General features: G+C 40.1%; 1 protein-coding gene across 3 annotated transcripts in view; it reads left to right on the forward strand.

Annotated features, from left to right (window-relative positions):
* The window catches only part of agap3 (ArfGAP with GTPase domain, ankyrin repeat and PH domain 3), a 119,800-nt gene that overhangs the window by 80,618 nt on the left and 14,573 nt on the right, over positions 1-24,609 (forward strand). For all 3 annotated transcript variants that reach the window (XM_003437865.5, XM_019348147.2, XM_005476422.4), the window contains exons 12-15: positions 5,369-5,518; positions 11,452-11,607; positions 23,325-23,479; positions 23,971-24,061. In XM_003437865.5, the coding sequence (XP_003437913.1) occupies positions 5,369-5,518; positions 11,452-11,607; positions 23,325-23,479; positions 23,971-24,061 (552 nt within the window). The remainder of the gene's footprint in view (positions 1-5,368; positions 5,519-11,451; positions 11,608-23,324; positions 23,480-23,970; positions 24,062-24,609) is intronic.

Below are 24,609 nucleotides of genomic sequence, written 5' to 3' on the forward strand. Positions count from 1 at the left end.
AAATCTCAAAAAACATGTTCTAGTCATTAAGTATTTTTATTTTGTTGTAGCCATAGTACAACCACCACTTCATCCTTTGGACTTCGGAGTGTCCAAAATGTAGTCTATTAGGAAATGATTTGTATATTTATATAATCTACTGTTCCAGCTTAATCATAAAAGTTGCAATTTTAGCCTCGGTATTGAGGCTAGTGCCACATTTATAACGCTCACTTATGCTGGTAAATTTAAAAGCATGGACACTTTTAAGTTAAGAGAGATTATATATATACATTTCAGGCTCTTAGAAGAAATAAATCATACCTTGAATATGTAATGGTTACTCAATTAGGCTTTTATTACATTACTAATTTTATATTGCCCTCTGTTTGCGATTAATCACAAAAATGGCTCCCAACAGGTTAATTATCTTTCTGTATGTTTCATATATGCAAATTAGCTGCCGTGTAGTATACACACTGATGACTTAATGAGCATCTATGACAAATCTATTACTTCTCTATATTACTGAACAGGGAATCGCAAGTTGTGTTCAAACAAATGCTGCAACCATGTTTAAGGAACAGTTGTTTATCGTTGTCTTTTAAGTCACTGACCTACTTCTTCTCCATCCTCTGTGGTACTGTAGTGGTCACAGTGACAACAAGCAGTTTGGTCCTGAGCATCATGCCAGGATTTTTCCACCTTCAGGCTTAAAAATAGAGCTCTTCTCTCAGCAAGCAGTACCACTGGAGGCTGCTGAGAGTCTGGCAGGCGTATAGAGAGGAAGCCCGTGATTGGATTTAGGGGTTAGGATTAAGAGTAATTAATACTAATTAGCAGAGTGATCCCCGGAGGGAGGTGGGGTCCTTCGTCAGCTGTGAAATGGGCACAGTGTTTCCATCATTCAGGCTAAAGCTAACTGGCTGAGAGGGGGTTCAGTGCCAAAGATGGGCCACCAGGGACCGTTAGGACTGTCCGGGCAGGTTACTTTCAAATGTGGCCAAGGTGCTGCCACAGCTGAATGGGTTAATCAGTCACAAGCAGAAAGATGTAGGAGTTTACAGAGCGCAGGACAGGAGATCAAGGTTGTGTTATCCTGCAAAGTGTTGACCTTGAGTGCAGGGTTGAGGAGAGTCGTCTGAGTGGACGAAGGGCGGTGAAAAACAGGCCAGATAAGGTTTTGGGGAGAATAAAACCCACCACCAACTGGGTTGTTTTCTTTCTTGTTGTTAACGCAAAAGTGTTGTTTTCACCTGATGATCGTTTCTTGGAAAAGACTCATCAATGATGAATTCCCAACATTTTCAGTTTTCATCTACGTCTGCATCAGGGAACAATGTGAGAGAGATTTGCCTTAATCTCCACTTAGGAAAAGAAAGGTTACAAATCACATCAGGTCTCTCTCCGGGTGGAGGACCCTCTTCTGATTATGCGATCGGGATTTTGATTTCATTAGACATGCAATTGATGAAGGGAACAAAGGGGTAATTTTTCATTCACAGCGTCCAAATCACAAGCCTTGTCTTTGCCTTTGGTAATTCATTCATTCCTTAGATCTAAAGACCTTTATAATCACTGGGAGAAGAGGGATAGCAACCGGGAGAAGGAGGGGCAGAGTGGATGGGGGGAGATAGGAAGATGAAGAGGAGAGGTTGAGAAGACAGAGAGTAAATGTGGGAACGCACGCGCCCGCGAGTTTGCCAAGCGGCCAGGTTTAATTCCTTTGCTGGGTGCTGAGCGGAACCATTTTAAATATGATCCTCCCTGTTAACATGCGTCCTGCCGTGTCACCAGCGACAGATACATTGTATCAAAGTATTAATGGGCCCAGTCACTTTTAATCAATCCTCTGGGAGGGAGAGATGCGCTCACCACAAGGGAGGAAAAGGAGAGAAGTGTTTCGCCCATTCCCTCCCAGCTCTGCGCCATGATTTGTCTCCAGCTTATATAGTGCTACAGAACTAAGAGCCACATACTCCCTAACTAACAGGCCAGTAACAACTTCGGCTTTTTTTTTGTTTCCACTACCAGCCAAGTTGAAATATTTCCCAATCTCTTTAGTCTGAATCCCTCAACCCTGTTGGGTAAGCGAAAACCATCTCCCATATTCCAAATGTGCTTAGCTTAATTATCTAAAAGTGAATGTTGTTTCTCTAAAGTTGCTTTATTGCAACACGGAAGTGCTGCTGGGGATCCCTCTGAGATCCACTGTGAGAGTTAATTGTTTGTATCGAGATCTGTTTTGTCAATAGAAATAGACGTCATCAGATGGAAGCTGAAAAGGAGCTTAAATGAAGAAGAAAGCAACTGTAAAAATGTCCATTTCCAAACATAATACAGGCTGTACTGTCATACACAAGGGCTAAAATCAATATTTTAATGTTAATTTGTTGCGTACAGTTTATGAAATCATTGTATAAAATGCATAAGTCTGAATGCAAATGCTGGAGTGACTTGTGATTGGACTAGGAGCCGCAGTATGAGAGGCGAAGGGGGACGTCTGGGCGTTGGTCATGATGATGATGGTGGTGGTGGTGGATTACACAGCCGCAGATGATGTGTTGCTCGGCCCACATTAGCATGAATGCTTCATTATCTCACTACTTGTACATAATGGCAACAACTCCACGGAGGGGTCAGGCCTCGTCACGGCTCATCAGCCCACTGACGGCCCGGCCTAAAGAGAAATGAGAAGCAAGGCAGAGCTGCTCCCCGCTAATCCATCGCCTGTACTTAACACCCGAGCCTTGGATCGCCTGCAGTAGAAACTATATGGCTTTTGTTATCTCTTTTTACACATGACAATAAAGTCCACAGTGGGTTTTTTTCTGTGAAGAGTTTAAGCAGGAAATGAACAAAAGTTAAATGTTTGGCATGCTTTCTTTATAAGAGAATCAGTGTCAGAACATGTTGAAGAAAAGTAGCAATTTTTTTTGTTTTTTGGTGATATTTCTTTAATATCAATGGTAAAAGAATTATAGTCTAACAGATAGCAATATTCCAGTATAATAATGCCTCATTACAAGTTAAATTATAATGTAATAATATAAGTAGATCACTATGATACATAGCACAGTATTTTTTTTATTATTGTAGCTTTTTAACAATTTTTAATGACTGTGCAGAAGGGTGGTTTAATCTATAGAAATGCTATTATTGTAAGCTTAATGAGTAAAGCTGTCAAACAAATAGAGCTGGACAAAAAATGTAACATCCCAGTAGTCTAATATTTAGAACTAAGCAGTAAATGTCTTTGTTCATGTAGGTTTGCTTATTTACACTACTGTTTATATTTCATGTAATGTCAACATAAATGGCTGGAATGGTTTTTCATAGAGACTTAAACAGAGACTGGACAGAATGAGGCCTCAAACTGGGGTTTTGGTTCATTCACAATTCTAAATAAATCCAGTTATATTGTCAATAATCATTAATTACTAATATTTTGTATTGTCTATAACACCAAAATCCGTGTGAGAGATTTCCAATTGAGTATTAATCCCTTGAATCTCAGTTTGACTCATAATGTTTCGTCATTGTCAGTCCACCGTGGTGCCACTGTTAAATCTATAAAATGTAAAGGAGTCGGGCCTGGCTGGAGCTTTGAGTACAGTGTTCTTTTAATGCCACAAGCTGATTATTTCTCCACTGTAATTACATTATCCTCCCCTTTATGCAGGAGTGGTCTCTGGGGACTAATGGATACAGCCATGTATAATTCATTAATCATTAGCATCCAATTTGACAATTAGACATGATTGTTGAATTTTAAATATCAATCGAAGTTGCCTTGGAGTTATCTAATCCTCTTTTGCCCCCCTCTCCTCTCTATTTTAAGGTATCACAGAGTCAAACTTTGCACTCTGTGAATTAAAACACATTTTGAATAGTGGAAAAATGGATTTTCTGTTACGAATGCCTCTAACTTTAAACAGTAACACTAACGTCGGCTCTGGGAAATAACATGCAGCGGTGCACTGTTGTCCAAATCACATAAAAAAAAAAAAAACACTTACCAAGAGCAAATGTATAGAAGTCAGAGCTTTAAAAAAAAATATATATCATTCATGCGTCACGTTTTTGGAAAACAAAGTTTCACATTTTCTTTTCAATTCTCCTACTCCAAGCCTCTCCCCCTCCCCTCCTCCCTCCCCTCCTCCTCCTCCGCTCTGATTTCAGCATGCTAATTTAGTCGGTGCTCCTCAGCATGATTCCCTCGCTCTCTCTCCCATTCTTGCTGCGATTCTGCTCCCTCCCCTCTGGGACCTGAAGATTAATATTCCTGGGCCCAACAAGATAATTACTGATACTAATTAGACATGATTATGTGAATTTGATACACTTATTACTCTAGATAATGAGTAGGACATATTATCCTAACAAGCACCCGTGCCGCTTAGTTTACTTTACACACGGGCCACACACTATATTTTCTGTTATTGTCACCTCAATCAGAAACTGATATTCTCTTGTAATTATTAAATAAAGGGCCTTGATGTGTGTTACCTGTAAGATGAGGAAGCTTTGTCGAGAAAATCAGAGAATTGTGTTGATTTCCATAACAAAACCTCTGATGTTTTAACCTTGTAAGTGCCAGTGCGATATCTATTGGCCTTATTAAACTGAATTGTTTTTACAATGTCGTGCAGCATGTGTGTGTGGGGGGGTTTTTTTATGGCAAAAACACTGTGAAAAGGATCTTGTTTTTTAGACACCAACGCTACTTTTAAGTAGCACTTACTCTCCGTTACTTTTATTTATTATTTATTTTTTAGAACATATTTTCATGTCACATGAGAGATTCCCATTCATCAGATTAACTGTCGGAGCTGTATTTTCCAGCTCCGACAGTTAATCTGATTCCGCTCACATGACTGGAAGCATATCGATGAGTTTTTCGGAGTAGTTAGGACGTGTTGTAGGAGCTACTCACGAGCAGGGGGGAAGGACCCCACATGGTTCAGCCTAGCCCATGAATTAGTAAAGAGAGCCAGGCGTCCGTGGCTTGCCTGATTGGAAGTTAGGGGGAGAACGCCTGCTGACGCCAGTGGAGATCGATGTGGCAGTCAGAGGGATGAGGCGAGATAATTAGCGTTCAGAGTGTATCTTGTTAATTAAGGGCTAATTAGAGGCAGAGGCGGAGGGAGAAGGGTTTTGTGTGTGTGTGTGTGTGCGTGTGTGTGCGTGGGGGGTTGGTTGACAGAGATATGTGCACAAATAGGGTGGCAGCAGTGTTGCAGTGCAGTAGAAACTACCTAAAACTGTTAACTCAATTACATCATTATCCTCGGAGCTCGAAGAAAACAATCCTGCAAGTAAAGAATTCAAACAGCTGTACGCAAAATAAGAAACAAGCATTAATTTTTTTTTAATTTTTATTTTCCAGGCGCTTCTCACTCCAACAGCAGCACATCCCTCCAAACGGGCGGGTCGGCGTTTGGCGGCAGTAAAGATGGCATGCACCAGCGCTCCTTCTCTGTGTCCAGCGCCGACCAGTGGAATGAAGCCATCAACACCAGTACAAGCAGCGGAGCCCGTAAGCCCTCCACCTACGCTTTCTACACCTTCACTCGCCTCCCGAGTTCTTATAATTCGCATATAATTCATTATTGCCACAAAGAACAGAATGTATTAAAATAAACTTAAGGGGACCTGATCCTGAGTTGTGGTGTGATGGAGCTGCCATTTCCCGAGCTTCTTCGGCAGGTGAAACAAGCCTCATTTTCATAATTAGCTGATTAGAGCTGTGATCGCTGTGACCTTTTTGGCTGCTGCTCTTTGATAGAAGCAGCATGTTCAGAGGAGAGGAACGGTGAAGGTTAACTTTCCGCCATCGATGCATCTCCACTCGCTGCCTCCTTGTCACATTTCACCCTGTCACTGTACTTGAGTGAAGTAAGAAAATATATTCACCATGTCTGCTGCCCCCCTGCCAAACCCCCCCCCCCCCCCCCCCCAATCCCATCCTGTCTTTACCTTCCATCTTACTCTCTGCCCCCCCCCTCCTCCTTCTGTTTTCCTCTCTTTTCTTCCGAAGAGGAAAATGAATGCTTTTCGGGGGTACCATTCATCACCAGTTATTTCCCTCTCTTTGTGGTTGGCAGTAAAAAAGCACTTAAATGCACATCAACAGAATAACAGTCATTTCCATGCATGTTTGCACTCTGGTAGTTCTCATTAGCACGGCGGCGGCTCCCCCCCTCCCCATGGGCTCCCAGGGGCCCCGGCAGTTTAAAGAGCGCACTTTACGAGCGCTGCTGGAGTCCAACTGCACGGCCCTCGTGGTTCCGCAGACAAGCCTGTCTCTCATTTGGAGCTGCCAAACGATCAATTCTGCCTGGACGCAGGCACTTCCATCACCCCCTACCCCTGTCTCCCATCAGCAGCATGCCCAAAGCAGAATTACTTAGATTCGTGGGGTCCTCAAATAAATGAGCATGAGTGTGTGTGTGTTTGTGTGTTTGTGTGTGTGTGTGTGTGTGTGTGTGTGTGTGTGTGTGTGTGTATATATTCTGTATGTGTTCTTGCAGAATTTTTGTGAGTGGCTGTTTGTATGTGATTTTTTTTCCACAGAGCGTGTTTGCATTATAATGTGTGTGTGTGTCTGTGGGGATGTTTGTGAATGCGGGTTGGGCGACCGAACTGCAGAGAACAAATAGGACTTCCTAAACATTGTGCTATTGGAAATAAGGAGGCTAGAATTTCCTATTTTCATGTTTGGTAAACTGTAAAGCCTTTAATATTAACATAGCTCATTAACCAGCATCCAGTCTTCAGCTAAATCAGATACAATTTGCTCCATTATTTTATTTTCTTCAATTATTTTCATGCTACTTTTAAGGTAACCACAAATGAGCTTGAATGAGGCAAATGAGCTGAAAATAATAGTAGAAGCAATGTGTCAAATGATAGATTATGTTAGAGGAAGAGAAGTGTCTCTGTAATCAGTGCATAGTCAGTGCAGACAGTTAAAGGCTTACGCTGAACGCAGCATCAGAAACTTTGCTGAATATCTTGCCGTTAATGTCTCCTTACAGTTTAAGGACGTGAATTAAAGTAGCGGAGCAGATCTGCAATGTAAAGTGATGCCGGGCTGTCACAACACAAACTTGATTGAAACGCAACCCTCTTATCTTCCTTCCTAATGTGTCTTCAATAATCAATAGAGGGTGTTCCGCAGTAACGGCTGCTCATGTTTTGCCATGTGAATTGACTCCAACCATGCCCAATCACTCCATTATCCTTGGTGAAGGTTGCAGGTTAACATAAAATGTGATTCTGAGATGCAAAAACAGCAGATTGATGATTCACTGGAGAATGAAGGCATCTTAGCCAGGTAACCATTTCCATATTATTTAAAGAATGTCCTCATTTGTAAACCTATTGAACGAAGGCAGAAGCAGAGGTAGTAGCATCTCTTGAATATTGAGCGCAGATTTTTGATTAAATCCCGGCCCAATTTTTCTATTGCTTGCATTCATAAAGACACCCATTCTTAATGCACCGGATGCTTGTTTAGATCCTGGTCTCCTTCACGCACCTCAATCTTTGAGCCTGAATTAAAAGCAAGAGGCTCAAACAGTCAATTGATAGGCTGGCTGATGACAATAACTTAAGTCTTTGTCAATGCGTGAGTGAAAGTCAAAGTCAAAAGACTTCTGCATTTCAGTGTCACTGATGCCCTGGGCCTGGTCTTAAAACAGGTGAAATTGATTAAGTAAAACTTTACATCATTCAAAGGTTATCTTTTCATGTTTTCTGATATATTTTTGATTGATAATAATATTTCTAGTTATATTTTATCACATTTTATTTACGTTAAATGTATAAAACTGTTTTGTCAGAAATAAGTGATGCTTATGTGACATTCAATGGAACAAAGAGTTGATTAAGAAGTATTTATCAGGTTAACCTGTAATAATTGAAATAATTGTTAATTGCAGAAGGGCTTCTGAGCCGTGTCAGTTTTCATGCGAATATAAAAATATAAATTTTTGGACAATGCTCTGCTGATTACCAAAATCTTAGTCCATGCAAAGTTTGCGTCGCTTCCCTTTTTTTTATCCCTTGTGCTCCAATTTATTTTTGCACCGTTGCTAATTTATTTATATAAGAGTGGGTTTTTTTTCCTCTTCTGAGTTTGCACATCAGCACACAGGTACTTAATGCACAGATAGCCTTTTCCTGTGGCACTGTGTTTTACACCTTGGCCTCCCAATGCGAGGGTGATGGCATGTGGGGCGTTTGATTTCTACGCCAGGCCGTAATGAAGTTTGACATTTAGTTTGGAGAGAGCAGCAGAGCGCGATCAGGCCTTGATTAGTACGCTCTAATTGAGGATAATAAGGGGGAGGCGGTGATTGTTTCTAATTTTTGCCATTAATTGCAGCCGTTGGCTTTGATTGAGGACAGGCAGGGCTGCCATGTCAAGGGGCCTGGCGGAATCATAGTGCTCCTTACCCGGAGCCTCTTGAATAACAATGAAATGACTCCCCCTCCCCAATTCTCTTCACCCTCTCCCCCCTGCTGCTTGCTCTCTCACCATTTTTCATTCTTATTCATTTTGAGCGTAGCGTTGGTAAAGATGTTAGCAGCGCCCTCTGTCTCACCCATGGCCTCCGTTCTGGAGCTGTCATCTCAGTGCTGGGAGTGCAATACACTGTAATCACAGGTTAGCCTCGTACCTACTCTGCTGCCCAGGTGATCTTGGCTGAGTGGGTAAAGAGACTTCTGGTCCCCAGTGTGCTTCATTACCCAGCTTGGTCCTGATGGCCCTCATACACGCTAACAGCCAGCTAATAATGCCACGGTGAATTCCTCGCTTGCAGTTTGCTTTCAACTTCATAATTGTCAACTTAACAAATTTTAATTAACCTGCCATGCATCATTTAGAGCTGAGAACCACTCAGGGGCTTTATATAAAACTATTATATCTCACACGCTTTGCTATTGTTGCTTAGTGATGTGTGCTGTAGTTTTAAATGTCCTGCTCCTACACTTGTATATCACAAACTTCTTAAAGCCCAGTGGATGCAAACAAAAGGGGGGGGGTATACCTTTTTACATATATATATGTTTCAGGTGCAGAGCGAGCAGGGCCGGGGTCATTTTCCACAACATTAAGGGCAGAAATTGATAATTAGAGGTGTTTATGACACGGTTGGGCCCCCCTGAGGGGCAGCCCTCCCCTTTAACCTCAAGCGACATTAAACAAATGCTGGCTGTCACTTTGGAGGCAGGTTGGAGCTCGAGTCTTCCACCCGCCATACGGAGCTGTGCTGGCGGGACAGACGCTGGTATGGAGAGGGAGGAGGAAACAGAGGGTGGGGGGTGTGGGGGGGCACATTGGAGGACCCCTGTGCCCCCAGCTGTCTGAGCCAGCTAATGACTCGTCTCAGGGGGGCTGTTGTAAGAGAGCAGGGAAATTGAAACAGACGCCTCGACTAGGAGCTGCTACATGTGTGGCTGCGCGCTGCCATTCAGAACACCAGAGAGCCTAATATATGGGCTCCAGCTCATGCACTAATGTTATGTTTATTAATGTGATGGCATATAATCAATACATTGCTATTTATGCTGAAATATTAAGATTACCTTTAAAGACACTTCTCCTGTTTTCAAACAAATTAGAGATCGTTTTAATGAATTTGTTAATTTTTCCCAGTAATGACTTTACGGTTTGTATACATTAACTCTCATCAAGAATAATTTAGAGGGCAGGCGTAATGATGTTCGTCTCAGGTGTCGTTTCCTATATTTTGCCCACACTCAGTGTATCCCCGATCCTCTGAGCTCCCCCCACCCCGCTCAGGCATCTTCAGTCCCCCGCTGAGCCCATCTTACTCCTCCAAGACAGCCCCATCTCCCCAAAGGTAATGACCGAATTAGGCCTAATGTTGTACACTGGCTAATGGCACAGTGCCGCACATTATAGCATGTGCAACTGGCAACGACAACAGCAATAATCCCTGAGCCCCTTGTCCTCCTGCACTCCACCCCTGGGGCTGGGACGGTGCACAGGGAAATGAATGGAGTTTGCCACACTACAATGAGCTTTTGATGGGAGACAATGGAGGAGGCTGCCAGCACCACACAGGGTGGTAAGATGAGAGCAATATGGGGCCCATCTACTGGCCCTCCCTCCCTGCTTCCCCCAGGCCCCTGGCCCCCGCTCCCAGATTCATAATGGCATCCGGAGGGGGAAAGAAGGGAAAGTGATGTCAAATGTCAGGAAATCAGAAAGATGGCAAGCTGACATCCCCCTCCTATCGTCCCATCCCTCCTATCCCTTTGCCCAACGGTAGCACAGGTTAATATCACATTTATAAAATCACTTACAAGAAACAAAGCCGACTCTTAGCCCCCTGTCACTCTCAGACAGTCATATAAAGAGCTTTGCCGCAGGCCAACTTAGGTAACCATTTGTTCAGTGATAGCCCCATACCTGTCTTTCAGACCATCTAAAGCTGGAGTTGTTACACAGTTACTTTTAGAGCACTCATAGCCATTTTGAACTCCTCCTACTGTAGATGCAATACTGGATTGTGACAAGTCTACATTTGCTTTTCATGATACTTTCAATATTGTAAACACTCAGCTGTCATTTCACAGGAATTAACATGGTGCAAACATACTTTTTCACCCTTTTTAGGACAAATTATTATTATTTTTTTAGCTTCCATCTCTGTTTTTGTAACTCATTGCATTAACGCTTGCTGTGCCACTAATGTAAGAGTTTTGAGACAAGTGTATATCTGCAAAGTATTAAGTCTACATTGTTCACACAAAGTCACCTTGATGATATTGATCTACAGGGGAAAATTCTAATTAAGTCATTTCTAGATACATATGAAGTCATTTTAAATTTTTTAACCCAGCGTTCCCTTTTCATCCATATTCTGCATCTCTTTTTCTAAATGTATCATGCATCATCATAGCAAAAGACAGAAATCCTGCATGACCTTGTTTTTCTTCACCGTCTCCGTCACATTTTTCCTTCAGTAGTCATGAAGTCATTACTCTGTGTATTCGTTGCCTGCAGAAGCTCCAGAAGAAAATCATAATGTAAATTTTTTCCCAACATGTCAAATCTAAAACAAAGTTCATCCTCACAGTTTTCGGATAAATCATCATGTTTTTTTCTAGTGTTTGGAAATATTATCTTTACTAGAATTGATTCTGTCTAAAAAAACAGAAGCTTATTCTACACATTTCTATGAGTGATCCACCAATGGGACAGCTGCATTTAATCAGGTTTAAAACTAGCTAAAATTAATAAACATACCTGTCATACTTTATTTGTTTGGTGAGGTTCGATGCCAGTTAGTAGTCAGAACTACAATCATCAAGCTGATGATCATATAGTGAAAATTAAACTTAAAGATAAGGCTGAAAATCCAGAGTGTGTTTTTCTTTCACTGTTCAAAAACAATAACTGTTTCCCCTTTTGTGCTTTTTTTTTTTCTCCAGCTAACGGGATGAGTGATCCGACCGGTTCGAGTGTGGGCAGTGCAACGAGTCCTAAACTTGAGCCACCTCCCTCGCCACACGCAAACCGCAAGAAACACAGACGGAAAAAGAGCACAGGCATCACAAAGCCAGATGGCTTATCCGCAGGCAATGAAGGTATGAAAAGTTACAATGCTACATTAGCTAGATGATAAAAGTTGCAGAATGAAAAAAATATATAAATCTTTCAAGTGCTGCACAGGGGACTGACTGGCAAAATACTCACCTACTATTATAGAGACTCAGGTTCATTTTGTGGAGCAAGCACAAAAAAAAATGAGATTGTACATGTACAGTTTGTGTTTCTGTTTAACACATAGCACCAAATTTACCAGATATGCCATCTAATTCTTTCTCCTTCAAAGTTTTGGTTATTGGTTGTTCTGCAAACACACAGACACATAAACAGTAGACTAAGCCCTAATTGGTAGGCATGTATGTATAAAGGCAAAAACTATAGAAACTTCTTTGTATCCTTTTACTGTTTTTATTGAAATATATGCTATTCAGTGATCAGATTTAAAATGACTCCTTATAGTCGTCATGAAAGAAGTGCATGTAATCTTCTTTATTTTGGCTGAATGTGGCCTATGATACACATAAAGGTGTGTAGTTTTGTATCTCCCTGTGGCCCCCTGCACAGTTCACCCTCAAAGCCTCCATTTATTTTACTGTTGCGTGAATAGCGAATGTGGCCCTCCTCAGCAGGGGAGTGGCAGTCGACTCTCCACCCAATTAATAATGATTCTTCAGTCCAATGATGAATGGACTAGTCTAATTGGATGGCATTGTGAAAACACTGTGGCGCATTTCAGAGGCCATAAAACTGATGTCACCAGAACGGGATGATCAATCAACAAGATTGATACGCTGGATAACAACAACAATGGCATTGACGCCTCCTAAATGGGGCTTAGCATTTATAATCATTATACTTTTTTATCATGGTCTCTGACAGCTTCTCTTTAAAGTCTGAATGGGTCTGCTGACCACATTGTTATATAGAGGGAACATCATCAGCATCACATAGATAAGTGGTATGAGATAAGTGGTGCCCTTTTTATTGCTGGGGTAGTGTGGGGTGACATCAGCTTCGGTAGGGGTACTCCTAGTGAGCAAAGCACTGACGATCTTAAAATATTCTGGGTTAGCCTCCAGAACAGACATCGCTGTTTCCAAAAAAGTTGGGATGTTGTATGAAATTGATTTGCAGTCATTTAAAGATTTGTTAAATTCAGAATAGAATTTTTACTGTTTTTTGAAATAATAGTTTTTGCAATAAATTCATTTATTAATTTTTTTTATAATGGTCACTATATTTTCAGTGTGGCTGCCGCGCTGTTTTAACAGCATCGTCTTGTTGTCTGGATAGCAGCCATTCTGCTCTAAAACCTGTCTTTATCATTAAGCATTATGGTGCCTTCACAGATATATAAGTTACCAGTGCCTCCAGTGCTATCACTGAGGTTAGCTTTTTTTATATCAATAATTCCATTTGCTAAAAAAGTTACAAATTGTGTACCATAGTGATGAAATCCCCACATTCCTTGTATTTTATGCTCTTAATTTTTTGAACTATATGCCCACAAAGTCTTTCTGTCTCGTCTCTTGCAGATGTATATTCAATAACGTTCCAAATTATCTGTGAGCAGATTGTCTTCCATGACGCATGCCCCAAGTTTTTTGAACCATGTACTTGGGATCAAATTCAAAATGATTATATACTTTTCAAAAGCATCAAAATGTAGCAGTTTCAACAGACTATTTTCAGTATACATAGCCTTAAAGTGATTTCCAAAGCACTGCATTCTGTTTTTATTTACATTCTAAACAGCGATCCAGCTTCCAAGAAATGGGATGAGCTGCTGTGTATCTAATCAAGCATCCTTGTTTTTTTTTCAAGCACCCATTCCTTCAGTTTTATTTGACATTACTTAGATCTTAATGTATATCTCCTGACAGAATTACACAGTCACATTAAAGTCTTCACTTAGTGATGGCTGGTATTATCGAACCCCTTTATATCTCTGCAATAAGTGTACCACACGGTGCAAGGTTTACTTCAGAGACCGAAGTATAAGAGTAATCAGACAGGAGGAGGCACATTCTCAATGTTTCTCACATCATCAAACATGCACATTGTTTTCTGTCTCTCTCATTGTTCTCTGCAAGCTTTTCTATTAGCATCAGCTTGTCTGTTCTGCTGAATGCTCTGGAATACAGACGTATCGCTTAAATATTGGATTCACCCAAGTCTGGGATGTGAGTTGTGTCTCCTGTTAAAAGAAGGAAAGAGAGAGAAAGAGAGAGAGAGGAGAGATGAGGTGGGATCCTTGAATAAATTGCTATCAGTTTATCTCATTTACGGGGCAAATCAGAAGCATGCAATGCAGGCTGAAATTGAATTTTAGTAGTTGTGAAGCGTCATAAATCAAAACAGCGTGAGCGTCTTAAGGTGAGAAATCATTTTGGTCAACATGGGACGTGTGGGATGTACATGGGAGCCTGGAGAGACAGTTGCTGCAACATAATTTCCAAATATGGCACTACAGTAGTTAGCGAGGCTTCTCCAAATCACTGCTAAAGTGGAGAGAAATTTAGACTTATGTTAAAACTAAGTTCATTAGTATGAAGATTACAGGCTAAACACTCGGCAGATGGGCGCACACTTTCAAATGGGTTTGAGTCATCCGTTGTACTCTCTTGTACTTGAGCTTTTATTGTGCTTCAAAATGATTTTATTTCAAATGAATGCAAGGCCATGTTTCCACAATCAATTTGAAGCCATATTTGGATAAAGTCTAAATTCTCTGTTACGTCTAATGCGCTACACTTGCACCAAGAATAGGCACAAGGGACACAGTCCCTAATATCCTATGCACTGTCAGAGCTGTGCGGTGTAATGAACTTCTCATGTGCTTAAAGAATGATGCAGGATGCATGGCGAGACAACTGACAGCCCCGTAATGTGTTTCCCAGCAGCCGCCCGGCGACGAGCTCTCTCGATGTGTCGCTCGCCATAAACCCACTGGAAAATCGATGGCCGATAAAGAGTTGTGTTCAGGGGGAGCCCCCTCTGATTAATGCAGACTGTCAGGGAGCATCATTAATGTATTTCTCTTTTAAAGAAAGTGTATCAAATGCTCATTGTTTTGGGGAGTTTAGCTTGTCCAATGTGAGCAGAGGAGGGGGATGTCGGGACGGAGGTAAACTGTGACGAGACCTTCCTGGCTGACGCTTCCAGTTTTGTAGGTGAAGATATTTATTCTTGCTAAAGTCGCAGAAATTAAGAGAAAATAAGAACAGGCCTGAATGTGTTTGATGTGCAGACATCCAGTCCAACAAACTGCACGTCCATTTTTGAAGACTTTGGGAACGTGCTGCAGACACTAGAATGTTTTTTTAATTTAAAACTTATATAAGTCAAATTTAAGACGTATAATATCTGCCTTTCATTAGATTTAGAAAAGATTAAGGCTCTGAGATCATCAACTAATGTGCCATTTTGACAACTTTTTTGTTCTTTAAGTAGGAGTTTAATTTGAATCATTGTTTTTGTAATTTTTGCGACTTTAGTGCATCTGCTTACTCACGAAATACAGAGAAAAAACAGAAACTGTAACTGTAAAACCTGGGGGATGAAGTAAAAGGAGTGGCTGAATATAGCTCTTGCAAGAGCAATTGAAAGTTAGTTGTAGCATCAAAATCAAACACTCACACGAAAGCGATGCATATTATAAATATAATTTTAGATTTGATGTGACTTACACTCCTAATATTTATGACTAAATGCTTAGATGCCTGATTAGAAATCATAGTAATAGATGCAATTTGAATGTGAATTTGTGTTTTATTCTCTATCAAAGTAACTGTCAGTAACAAAAAGATGATTTGTTACTGACAAAATGTAATGTAATATAAATCTGCATCTAAACATAAACAAATAGGAGACCCTCAGTGTAACCTACTGAATCTAAAATTATTAAAGCACTCAGACATGATAATAGTTAAAAACCATTCATAACATTTTACGTTAATATGACATATTAAGTCATAATATATGATAAGAAGTCATAAACGCAAGATAACGTCTTCCTTTTTTTCTGAATTGGAGGCATTCAGAATAAAGCGTTTGTTTGTGACAGCAGAATTGGATTCAGTGTACTCTGTTTCACAAATGAATTTTTGAATTTAAAAAAAAGTGTAGAAACGGGATAATCACTTTAAATCTTTGAGTAGTTTCATTTAAAATTTGAGCTGATTGAGTTTAAAGTGGTTGAAAGCACTCGATGTAATTTTATCAGCAGTTAAAGGAGAATCTGGGAAATTAATTCTGTGTTTGTAAAAGTGTGGACTCTCAGAATTATAATGGTAACCGCCCTTGTTAAATTACTGGGAAGGTTAAATTGACTCAGTTTGAAGGTCGGGGGCAGAATGCTGATGCTGATGGGAACTTCACTTTGGTTGAAAACTGTAGGTCATCTTACATTTAAAAACCATTTAAACTAAATTTGATGTTGTCAGTCTGCCACAGTCGACCCAGTGGCATCATTTTACTTTATATATGAACATGAAGAACGCAAAATGACTTAAATAAGCAAACACTGAAAACTAAATGGGCTTTAATACCAACGTAGCACGTTTCAGATCATCCTTACCGTGGCTAAGGAAGAGGTATAAATGGACTGAAGAAGCTTACCACTGGATGCGGATTAGGAGTGTGATAAGTGTAATAATCTGGAATTAATGACATATTTACCTGCTAGCAACTGGACAAAGAAACAAAACCAATTTGCAGTGATGTTAAATGAGAACGCCTAGCATACAGTGCACCAACCCAACTAGTAACACAATATATTTAAGTGCCTGCTGCAAAATGTTTAACTGCTTTTATAACATTTGTTCATCAAAACTTTTTTGGACTCTGTTTCCTCTCAAATTAGGTTTTTGGACTTTTGACTGTCTTTAACCACATTTATTCTCTCCAGAATTCTAAACCAGGCCAGTCGATAGTAGGCTAAAGTTTTGCTTATATTGAGAGTCCGGCTGTAATCCAGTATTCTGTTGTCCTGCACCTTAGTAAAGTAAGGGTTAATATCCTCTGGAGTCCAGCTGGGGATTAGGAAATGGAGGTTTAACTGCCTGTGCTAATGGTGGGTGTTTATCTCAATACTTTGTTTTGTCACTCCCTGACTCGCTCTCATTTCCGAAAGCTGTCCCTGGAGCCTCCACTCTTGTAATGGCTTAGCTTTCTGAGCGCCACAGTACAGAGGGAAAGGAATAACAAGATTCTCATTTGGGCTCTATACACACTGCCCACAGATACATGTATAATTGGCCCTGTTTTCATTCTGCTCTGTTGTTAAATGCACTAGCTATTAGGGTAGTGGTATTGGTGCTGATTTCATGTGTTTGTTTATTGTTGGAAGGTGCGCTCCTCGTTTGTTTGAGCACGAGTGTGTGCGTGTAAAAGTGTGCAGAATTGTGTGTGTCAGATAGATAAAGAGTGTGCTCTATCTCTCTCTTCCTCTCTGCTTTTTTCTTTCGGAGTTTGGTCGTGGTTCCCCTGGGGCCCCTGTCGCAGTAATGGCCTGCTCCTGATTGCTCTGATACAGGTTAGGAATATTGGCTTTAATGATGTGTAAAATGAGCAAGCAGTGCCTGTGACATTTACAGATGGCACCGCCTTGGCCTGTTCTTCCCAACTGCTCGTTAATTCACGGGAACGGCAAGCACTTCTTTAAGTGACTGCCTGATGCATGCATACGACACAAAACAGCACATCCTACACACCAAAACAATAGCTCACCTTATGTACCTCTGCACCTTGTCATTTCAGTGAAGCGCTCACGCAAATAGATGAAATAAAGAGTCCTCAAGGTGAAGAGCTGTTTGCTAAGTCCTCTCAAAGGGTTTGTGACACCGGTCTCCAGAGGTCTTTGAAGGGCTTAGACAGATAGATCCTGGGTTGCAGACTGCGTTTTAGACAGCACAGCTGGGCTCAGCACCAAACCCCCTGAGGTGCTAATCTGGTCCACAGGTCCTCGATGGTGCATCTGCTGCACATGCACAGCTATAGAGGAAGCACTATCCTCGAGTCACTGTCTTGTCTGTGAGGTTTCAATTTGATTTTTGCACGTCAAGTAAATATTTTTAATGGCAGCCAGTCAATAATGAAGGAAGTGCTCAATAACATCGGTACAATAACACAAAGGAGACAGCTATCCGCTAAATGCACTTAAAGCATTAAGCAATTATATGTGTGAATAGTGGATTCAGGTCTAGAAACTCCTGCGTACAAAGTGTAGAAGACAGTATACAAAAATAAATAATAAATAGATATCTTAACATAACACAGAGCTCCACTTAGAATTTGTAGTAGATCACTATCCAAAAATATAATGTTTAACATAGAGAGCAGGACTCGAAGCCCTGCTGAGTCTGAAAACAGGCAAAGCACAAACATATTAAAACATGAAAAAGAAACTCACTGTTATATTAAAGTTTCTGTTATACAGACATATAAAACTGTAAAGAAAGGAACAGAGAGGAAGGAGAGAGAAATGGAGGGGCGAATAGACTTCCATATGACTCTCAGTGCAACTACATAATGAATATTTCCCTCCACCATTGTGAAATCATTGGACAGAGTAACGCCTGAATTATGCTCCTGCGCTGAATCTATGCGGAGCCTATGACGCAGCCTGCGCTAGTGGCCGACTCCATCGCCAGCATTTATGTCTGCGCGCGTTGCAGTTACACGTCACGAGATGCACGTCACGTCACAGCAAAGCACACTTTTTATATGAGAAACACAATTTTCTGACCTGAATTTGTCTTATTCTACACTTGTATTCCCAAGATGTAATATTGATTAAATGATCATCTGTCTCGGTGACTCTAGATGTGGCTATTACTATTTAGCAATTCAAGTGTCAGATTGAAGAGGTGTGTCTTTAAAAGTATCACGCAACGAGCCGTACTGGTTGCTTTTCTACAATTTAAAATTAAGAATGTACCAAGTCGAAGCTTGGGCAGGAACTGACAGTAACTGCTGTATCCCTAATTAATTTGTCTCTGTGAGGAATAATGCATGTCTGACAGTTTGGTATTGAACAGTTTGGCACATAAAGCGACTGGCATCGGTGTAACTTGGTCATTTCAGGCTGAATGTGAGAAGCAGTGTACTTCTGAGAAAACTGGTATCATGTGCTTTCCATCATTAAATGTGATTAATAACCTTGTAGCAGCGGTATGGAAAAGCTGCAGCCTGCCTCTAATGTTTTTGGAAGAATGTTTACTGGACTACATTACTGTGGTAGTCGAGCCTGCCACAGATGAATGCCTGAACACGTTTTTCAGGATCATAACAAGTCAGAAAAACAGCCGTCTATCTAAGATGAACGATGGTTGCTCACAGTCTATCTTATAACTTCACTTGTTGTCACATTAACATATAACTTAAATATGAAATCAGAAAGAGGGAGGAGGGTACAGTATCTTCTTTTGTAATTACATTGTAATTACACAATGTAACTACGTAAGCAGAGGTACTTAAAAAAACAGAACTCATGTAAGTCCAGTGTAGTAAATATGTAAAAAAAACAACAACTATTTGCCATCTATTTTTGTATCCTGAAGAAATGTTTTGCTAATTAAAGTGCTTTTGTGTTGCTGCGAGGAGCCATCAAGTTGCGAATGAACCTGTGACTGAACAGTTTTATGATGCATTTAATGTCGGACGAAGATGTGTATCTTTATCTGTTCCTTCCTCTTTAGCTTTATGGCCATCACACTATAATTTCTTTTTTATTATGCCATGCTAATTGAGGGAAATCATAGTTTGGTCATTCCTCACAGTTTGCGCCTCCACTGGCTTTAAATTGTGTTCTTCCTCGTCCGCCCACTCGCAGAGCTGTGTTAATTTACTTCTAATTGGCAAGAACTTGTTGACCTTAGGCTCCCAGATTGATATGGTCAGGAGGTTAATGCTTATGTTAATGTGAGAAGGTGATGGTTCCTCTGTTAGCCGTGTGCTAACCGCAACAATTGAGTAATAACAGAAGCCCTAATGGTGCTTGTACAAGCTCATCATTGCAAGTGCCTGCGAGATAGCAGCGATACCTTTGACACTCGGTTCACGCTCAGATTTACTGAAACACTCTGACCTCGGCTCACGTGGAGCTGAATTGCCGCACTGTGTAGTGGAGCTGCACGTAATGACCGTACCTGGGTCACACATAAAGATTCCTGCTGCATACAGTCGTGTGCTACCTCAGTGGTTACACCATGTTTCACGTGTGTGCATTACTATGCATGGAGAATTGGATTTGTTTTGCCTTGTATACTCATCAGTTTAAGAAACCAGCCATCCGTCGCTTTTTTAATCTCCATAATGAAAGTGTTTTAATGCCTCCAATTTATTGCCTGGGCAGCCAACAGAATAATTAGCTTTGTTCAGGTTTTTAAAAAGATGAAAACACAAGTACAACAACATTTGAGTCTGAAAATCACAAATTATAATCAAATGCATTAGTTATTGTACCTGAAGGTATATTGGACAAGAAAAATGGATTTCTACTGTGGGTATTGCAATTATTCTTTTTTTAAAATGTAATTTTCTTTTGTTTTCTTTCACCTATTTGCTTCTTTAATTTTACTGGTAGGCTTCTATCTTTTTAAAAAATATTGTAATCCCATCAGTGTTTTATTATGTCACACCAACATTAAGACTTTTTCTACTATAAGTCTAAATAAAGAGGCTTCCAAGTCTTTATTGATTCTCTGTGACCTGGAGTCGATTCCACAAACTAAATCAGATAATTGAAGTCGGCGTCGAGCTAATTGGATTATTGCTTTCCCCCTGAAGAGATGGCTCTCCGCCGCAGCACAGGGATTGCTACATTAGTGGCGTCCATCAGACATCTGTCATTTAACAGCACAGGATCGTGTCTCACAGCAAGGAGGGTGAATTGATTATGAATGGGGGGAAAAAGTAGTAATTTCTTTGATTAAATGATTTGCCTGACAATCTTATCGCCATGTGATAGCCATCATTTTATAACTCATACAGAGGCCGTTTATTGTTAAGCATTCGGAATGGATTGCAGTAAAAGCATCATCTGTGCAATTAAAAAACTTTTAAACTTATTTAATGGTAAATTATGTCAACACATTTGGCAGTAAACAGCAGCACAGATAGCTTATCAGTAGAACTATTTCCATTGGATAAAAGCTACATAGGAGGAGAAGAAGAAAAAAAAAACCCCTTCCTCTTGTGTCTATTTGCCTCCAGTCCTCCAAGCATGGTTTATGCAAATGAGATGACTATTTGCATAGACATAATTAGGTAATTACAAATCATTTGGCTATGAGCTCAAGCATGTGCAGAGACCAGAGACGTTACACGGGTACAGTACAGAGTTAATGAATTGCTGCTGAACAGCAGAATCATTACAGCATGTGTTGGAACATATGTTGTGTCAGACCTCTTCTTTGCAAACGACAGGTGACATTTTCATAAATCTTAGTTAAACACAATGAATGGATGGAAAAATGGATTCAAAGCAGCCTGGTTTAAAAATTTCTCTGTGTGTTATGACGAGGAGGAAAAATTTGGGGACAAAGGATGAAAATTTTGGTAGTAGATTTTTTAAAGTATTCAGTCAATTCATAAAAGAATTTTTAAGAATATATGGCACAAATATTTATAAGCACCTGCTTAGTTTGGGCTTATAGGTGCTGCTGGAGATGTGGCAGTTAATTTACAAACAATATAAAACATCTACAAAAACTCTTTGAAAGCTAGTGATGATATACTCTGTATGAAACCAAAATCTGGCCTTATCTGGTGTTCCGACAGTCTAAATTTTCAATTGTAGACACATTGTTAAGCTGCCTAAGATTTAATTTAAGTCCTGCTATAATACTGTGCAAAATGAATGGCAGGTGTGTCACAGGAATTAAATGTAAGTGGCGCTCCCACACATTATTGTTTATTGACTAGTGGTTCCCTCTGTGACTTAGGAGGGTAAGTAAGATAATCTGAGGCAGTCCCATTCAGTGTCTTTTATAAAAACTTACCAAAATGATGTGTTAATTAAAATAATATTTACACACAAAAAAATAACAATTAGATTAAAACTTCCAAAAAAAGAACTGGGCAAAGTTGGGTGTGCCATTAAAGTTGTTGTGCAATTAGTCAAAGTAAGTATCAAATTCCTATGATGAGAACCAAGATAGTCTCTTCTGTGAGTTGAGCAAGTCAAGTCACTGCTTAAGTTATTCAAATCAAAGCCATGAAATGCAAAATTCTGACTGTGTCCACGAGTTAGATGTCGCATTTGGTTTGGAGCGGCTGCTTACTCCACATACATAAATATATCTGACATTTGTTGACAATTAGTAAGCCTCCTGAAAGAACAAACGTGGAAAGCAGTACCATATTAGCTTTAAAATGCTCAAAAGGAAAAACAATTACAGCACAAAAAACTTGCAACAAAATGTTAAGCATCACATCTGATACTGCCACTCTTTGTTTACTACATTGTTTACAGTCGTATAGTGAATCACAGCTAAATAATATAATTAAAGTGAATCCACAGATGATTATAGATATATTTTATATTATCATGGGAAGCATTTTTCAAAATTTTAAGTTTAAAATACATAAAGAAAAAAAAAAGGAACAGGGTATTTTCCCTCCTCTACTTTTTGTTTTGATCCAGAGGATGCTTAATAAAGATCTAGAGCTAATCTTGGACTATCATATTCAAGTGAGAGCTGTACAAACATTATTTTATCAAATGCACATTGTCAGCTTTTAGCAATGAACTCTGTAACTGTCAATAAAGCAGTCTCTGCTTTAAGAAGTAATCACATGAGCTGTAGTGCCATTCTTCTGGTGCTCTGCTCTAAATAATCTGACCAGTGCCAGATCCTCATATCAAAAACTGTAGATGACGGTTGCCTACCAGACTAGTCTGTCTGGTAAGACATAGTCAAGATTTGACCAATCCCAGAGTCTTAAGAGAACATATGTGTCTGCTGGTGAGATTGCCTCTGATAAAGCATCATTTAGTTGCATCTTTGATTTACAGAAGGGTTGACGACTCAAAGAATAAGCAACAAATGTCTATCGATGTGTTTGCACAGATAGCTTATGTAGAGTTCAAATAGTGATCTCTTAGATATCCACTTCCAGTGTGCTGGCAAGAGGGCAGGTGAAAGTTGGTGACCTTGACTTTAGGAACCTCAAGCAGATAATGCTCAAGACTCTACAGGTTATAAAGCTAACTTTGCAGTGACTGTGACCCTGATGCGGTATAAGTATTTTTTCTGAGTCTCCAGAAGACTAACTCTGATTGTCTTTTAGCAATGTGTTTCAAGTTCAACCACCAAGACAAATTTTCTGTTTAACGTTGGATGTGTCACCGATTTCTGAGCTGCAGGTGTTGCATACCATTCTGTCTTTTCACCATGCCGATAGCTATTGTTGGAGCACCGTGCATGATAACTGCTTCTTGGGCCATTTCAAATCATCTGTTTTAGGTCTAAGTCATGACTATCACTGTCATGTCCAGCTAATATGTAAGCTGGGCAACTTCGCAGCATGTCACTCTCATACAGTAATTCTTGTCTATCTGTACTATTTACTGTTAAAAAAAGGCTAAAATGACCAAAAGATGTTTTATACACATTCTTGCCAAGCATCCCCTTAGTTGAAGATTTTGAGGTCATCAAACAAAACGCCCGTGACAGGCAGCATTGTGTTCAGTGTGTTCACATCTAACAAAATACTAATTTATTGTGTGTCTTTTTATTTTGTTTTCCAGAGCAAGAGGATTCCTTTGAGTTCGTGATTGTGTCGTTGACGGGTCAGACGTGGAACTTTGAAGCGTCCACGTATGAGGAGAGGGAGCTGTGGGTCCAAGCTATCGAGAGCCAGATTTTTGCCAGCCTGCAGTCTTGCGAGAGCATAAAGAACAAGGTACAGTTTGTCATGAAGGATAAAGAATATCAGAGAAACTGGACAGGGTTGGCGATTATCATCTAATCAAAACATCGTCATCACCATGATCATCATCATCGTGCTACAATTCTCCCACTTAATTTACATTCCTCTTTTTCTCCTTCTTTCCAACCTTTATCACGCCTTCACCCTCCTCTCTTCCCCCACTTCAAGCTGTCACATGTGGGAGGTTGTCAGACAGGTGCGCCGCAGTGTGGGGGATCTCTTATTAGAAGTGACAGACATCAGAGATAGAACACGGCTTGTGTCAGCATACTGGGGAGACACATCCTAATTTTCATATTCATATTTTCTCTGCCTGTGTCTTTTCCCAAGACTTTGAAAAACCTTTTCTCTCTCCCTTTGCTTGTTGTCTATAATTTGAGTCCAGCTATAATTGTTTGCTTTCTCATGATCTCCAGTGAAATAATTAGTTCCCGTTGATTTATTCTCACCTTCATTTCTCACAGTCTCGGTTGGGCAGCCAAAGTGATGCAATGGCCATTCAGTCCATACGAAACGTGAGGGGGAATAGCTTCTGTGTGGACTGTGACGCACCAAGTGAGTATAACTCTCTATAGTTAAAACACATCTGAACACATTGTCTATTACATATGAAATACAGGTATTAAAGGAACAGATTAAAGACAAAAACCCCGACATTCTTCCCCTCGTTTGGTGACATAACAAAAGGTAGTAGAGGTCAAGATTTTGAGAGGGTTTTTTATTCTTTAATTTGTCACATCGTGAGTAAAAAAAACAAAAAAAAACAAACCTACTCCTGTAACCAGATTCCTTAGTTTTGTCAAAAAATAACTGAAAAACTTTCCATACAGCGCACTTACAGTGCAACAGGGCACAATAAACTCAACTTAGAACGTTAAACACTTTGTAGGAGAGCTGGCAATGCTATATGAAAATTATAAAGTCGTATTATTAGATAATAAAAGTGGATTGGGTTTGCATTTGGAGGTGCTGCTAAATTTGGGAAGCTGCAAAAAACTAAATTTTGGGGAACAAACAGCAGCAGCAAAGGTTTTATTTAATTTCGAGTCATTTAGAGTTAGTATTCAGCACTGTTAGAAGTACTTCATCTTGCAGTTTTGGCA

Source organism: Oreochromis niloticus, linkage group LG18 (genome assembly GCF_001858045.2).
Source record: "Oreochromis niloticus isolate F11D_XX linkage group LG18, O_niloticus_UMD_NMBU, whole genome shotgun sequence".
NCBI classification, from domain to species: Eukaryota; Metazoa; Chordata; class Actinopteri; order Cichliformes; family Cichlidae; genus Oreochromis; species Oreochromis niloticus.